At 35.9% G+C, this 4,068-nt stretch overlaps 1 protein-coding gene across 1 annotated transcript; it reads left to right on the top strand.

The window, feature by feature from the left end:
- Positions 1-355: 355 nt before the first annotated feature.
- Positions 356-3,825, top strand: LOC107742871 (CD164 sialomucin-like 2 protein). Its single transcript, XM_016555944.1, has 6 exons — positions 356-446; positions 1,037-1,141; positions 2,570-2,647; positions 2,725-2,757; positions 2,864-3,014; positions 3,183-3,825. Exons 1-6 carry the CDS (start codon positions 371-373, stop codon positions 3,196-3,198), a joined length of 459 nt encoding a protein of 152 aa, XP_016411430.1. The 5' UTR covers positions 356-370; the 3' UTR covers positions 3,199-3,825.
- Positions 3,826-4,068: the final 243 nt, after the last annotated feature.

Below are 4,068 nucleotides of genomic sequence, written 5' to 3'. Positions count from 1 at the left end.
TAGGACTGGATATTAGCTTGACAGGCACGTGTGTGTTTATGGCTTTTACTCTTTAAGTTACTAGTTTTAAGCTTTCTGAAGCGAGGTTAAGTTGTTTCTCAGTTCGTTAAGTGTTTTATTTTCAACTTGTTGGTGTCTAGTGCTTGTATCAAACTTTAGTTGCATTATTGGAGTCAGTGTTTAGCAGAGTAAGTCTGACTAGAAAAAGTTAAGATTGTTAGACTGATTCAAAGCTAAATAGTGTTTCAGTCATATGTGGTCGCTTTATTGATAATTTAAGTCAGCGTTGTCTGTTCTAAATGAGGAGCTTTGAGCATTGTGCTCACATTTTTTGTTTATTACAGGTGGGATTACTGACGATTTTTTGAGGATGAGGTGTGTGTGGGCCGCACTCTGTGGGACTGTACTGCTAATGCAGGTTATTATAACCAATTCACAAACCTCAGGTAAGTGTCAATACAACAATGAGCTTGTATATCATGCTTAAGTATCTTAACCTTAAAAAATTTTTTTTTTTTTTTTTAGCTAAAATGTTAACATTCTGCAAATCTAACTTCCTTCGATTCCTGGCCCATATTCAATTGATTCACTTTTATTTTTTTGTTATTTTAATCATTCTATTTAATGATTTTAGCTCATAAAAAAATAAATGTTAGTTATTTAAAAACTTTTAAACATCAACCTAAATATTTTATTTGTGAGTTTTGATAAATCAGTTCTTGTATTAAAGCACGGGTTTAGAGTCAAATTTGTCAAGTCTGAGAAAAAAAAGACAGCATTAGTTAGAAAAGCAGGTCTTGTGGTAAGTCTCTTTTGTTCTTTTGCATTTGAGTGCTGCTGAAAAACACTTACATTTATTAAGAGATTCAGCTGTATCAATTCAGAACAGCACAACATTTCTTTCTCTCTTTTACAATGTTATGTATCTTTCATTTAATTGATAACATTTCTAGCTTTCTCTCTCAAACATATGTGAGTGTCATGTGAGCAGGTGAGAATATAAGCTTACACTTCTTATCTCTAGATGGACTGACAGATTCATCCATTGGGAACTGTTCTCAGTTTGACTCGTGTAATGGCTGCATCAGCGGAGACTCGGCCCTCAACCTGACACGATGTGTGTGGCAAAGTTGTAATGACGGTAAAAAAAAAAATAAAAAAAATACATGTAGCATTTGAGTTAAAATGTATTCTCCTGTGCAATGTCTTTGTTGTTTGTGCGCACACACACACTTACAGAGGATCCCACTGAAGGACATGTGATCCTAGCCACGGAGAGCGATCTCAGGAACAACCCGGTGAATTATTCAAACACAGGCACACGCGCAGTTACAGCACAGACATCAGTCTTAGTAAATAATTCAACACCATTATCTACCCTCCTGGAAACATGTGAGGAGACATGAAGAGAGAGAGAGAGAGAGAGAGAGAGAGAGAGGGAGATGTTCAACAAGAAGCAGCTTCGTTTAGTCTATTCATGCTCTGTTGCCAAGGCAACCAACTCTGTAACCCAGTCTCTCTTGCTCTTTTAGACTCATATCTAAAATACAACTAGGTTTACATGCTCACCTTTGCTTTACACACTACAATAAACAACCAACAGGATGTTTAGAAAACAAAGACTGAATGACATTATAGCACTTTTTACTCGACTACTTGTCAAATAAATAAATACATGACTTGAAATATTGATTTAAGTTGATATTATTTTCTATGATTGTAATCCTAAATGCATTATGTTTTCATTGTCATGTTACCTACCAGTTGTGTCGCTTCACTTCCATTTACAAATCCTCTCTTGTGGCCTCACGCAATAGTAAACTGTCCATAAGATGTACACTTTAGAATCTCGCTAGAAGTAGGTCATCCGGGAACTTTTCGCCTACTGTTTTATGAAAACTTTACGTACTTTTCACATACTGTTTTTTCGCCTACTACATTTCAAAGTATGTATGTAGCCTATTACTGTGACTCAAGATAGCGTCAGTTGCCTATGAAACACGTGCTGTAAACGGTACAACTAGTTGTTCAACAAACCAGTGTGTTGCACTGTTTTTGTGCAGTTAAAACAATCGGAAGCGTCTGACACCGGAGGTCTCGCATATTTAAATTAAATAAAAAATGGCCTTGTCCGCTCTTTTTAAAAAAAATAAGCAGGATACATAACTCATAAGTCAGCCCTCGTGGACTTGTTCAGAAAAAACAGTGCCGGTGATTTGAGCACTTGAAATATCAAAAATATCAGACCGCTGAATGGCGCCATAGATCTTAGTCAGGGTAGCGCCATTTTCAATTTTTCAAAGGAATGAAAGGCTCTATGAGGGATAGAAGTACAGCGTTCAATGGGTTTTACTGTTGTTGGGTTGTACCAACATATTGTTTTTTTTCCAGCTGACGAAACGTCTTATTGAAGAAAAAACTCAGTTATTGTATTGAAAGTCATTGTGAAAATTACTATTGAACTCTGTTGATCAGAATCAAGTGTTCAAGAGAGCCATGTAATAAAACAGATAAATTCCCTTCTTACCTGACAGTGACTGAATGTCAGTATTATGTATTTCATTTTCAGGAAATGACACACGATGCATGTCTGACACTGAAGACTCTGGGGGCTGCTCTGTCTACAATGAGACCGGCATGTGCCAAAGTGAGCAAAAATGTGCATATTTGCAAATTAATGTGTGTGTATGCAAATTAATGTGTGTGTGTATTTGTTTATTGTAGCAGATGGTGGATCCGCTGATGGTGGTGGCAAAGGTGAGGCATTTGATTTTCACTGTATAAATCCTATTATGCCTATTTTTGTTGTTGTTTATTGCATTCTCTTTTTTCATTTTCTTTCATAACACAATCACAAATACAGATACAACCCCTGGGTCAGGCCCTGGTTTCTCTCAAGCATCATTTGACCTGTCCAGCTTCATTGGAGGAATCATCCTGGTGTTGGTGTTGCAGGCTGGGGCTTTTTTTGCCATGCGGTTCCTCAAAACAAAAGACAGCTCTTATGAAACTATGTGAGTAATAATCATTTATTAACTGAATGTGAGCTTTTTCTTGATGACTTTTGGCCTTCAATGTTTAATGCAGTATGTAGGAACAACAAATGCATGTAGATACAGAGGGATTAATTCTGTATGTGTAGATCATTAACTGTTTAACTGTTTTGCCCCCTTCTCTTTCAGTGATCAACCTCAGTGAGTCATGAATGAGTCATGAATGGGAGAGAAAATTATGGAACAAAACAAAAAGAAAAGCAGATACTCAAAGGAATGGATGCTGCATTGGGGAGAAGTCTTTAGACACGTTTTTTTCTCTTTTTGCTTGTCCTAAAACCTTATTAGCTTATTAATTGCTTTGGTTAAATCACCAGTTCTTGAATGATAAAAACTATTTTTGTGTACAGAAGAGAGAAATGTGAAAAGCAAATGATATAGATGTGGTATGACATATATATAGGGAATTATTCACATTTGAGCATGGGAATATCATTGGCTCTTGTGGAGTGAGTTCTTAACTGTTTAAGGTGATTTAAATCTCTGGTTTGGCTCTGTTTCTGTTAGTTTGATTTGAAAGATTGTTGCACTATTTTAATATTTTGAATAATTGCATGCCGTTATATCTGCTTTTTATTAAATGCTATGTTTTGTAGATAGTTACCTAGACTCATGTAGCATTGAGTTTGAATGAAAATTGAAGCAATAAAGTAATTAGACTCTGGAATGTTATACAGCGTTCACCCTGTAGGTGTCAGTAGAACGAAATTTTTAACAACCTAAAACCTCTCTGGGCCTGGAGGATGTATTCTTAATAAACCACTTACAAGAATGAACATATTTTGTGCTTTTGACATTATCTTCAGTATCTTAAAGGGTCCTTCATTTATTTTCTCTTTAATCAACTTTCAACATAAATTTTCCCAGCCTACCTCAATTTTACAAACAACGTTTCTTCCCTGTAGATGTCTTGCAGTAGGCCTATTTCAAAGTTGAAATATTCTTGCAGATACTTCAGGTCCTTGTGACAATGTTTTTCATCAGTCAAACAGAGTACTGAATTAAGAAATTGAGT

The sequence above is a fragment of the Sinocyclocheilus rhinocerous genome, unplaced genomic scaffold (assembly GCF_001515625.1).
Source record: "Sinocyclocheilus rhinocerous isolate Xijiao unplaced genomic scaffold, SAMN03320098_v1.1 scaffold1338, whole genome shotgun sequence".
Lineage (NCBI taxonomy): Eukaryota > Metazoa > Chordata > Actinopteri > Cypriniformes > Cyprinidae > Sinocyclocheilus > Sinocyclocheilus rhinocerous.
The sequence above is the reverse complement of the archived record's forward strand: the minus strand, read 5'-3'. Positions and strand labels throughout refer to the sequence as shown.

Bases quoted from the DNA above. Each gene is read 5' to 3' on its own strand.
- LOC107742871 (XM_016555944.1), top strand. From the start codon at position 371: ATGAGGTGTGTGTGGGCCGCACTCTGTGGGACTGTACTGCTAATGCAG. The intron at 447-1,036 runs GTAAGTGTCAAT...ATGGACTGACAG, and splicing joins AACCAATTCACAAACCTCAG to ATTCATCCATTGGGAACTGT. The intron at 1,142-2,569 runs GTAAAAAAAAAA...TTTCATTTTCAG, and splicing joins GTGGCAAAGTTGTAATGACG to GAAATGACACACGATGCATG.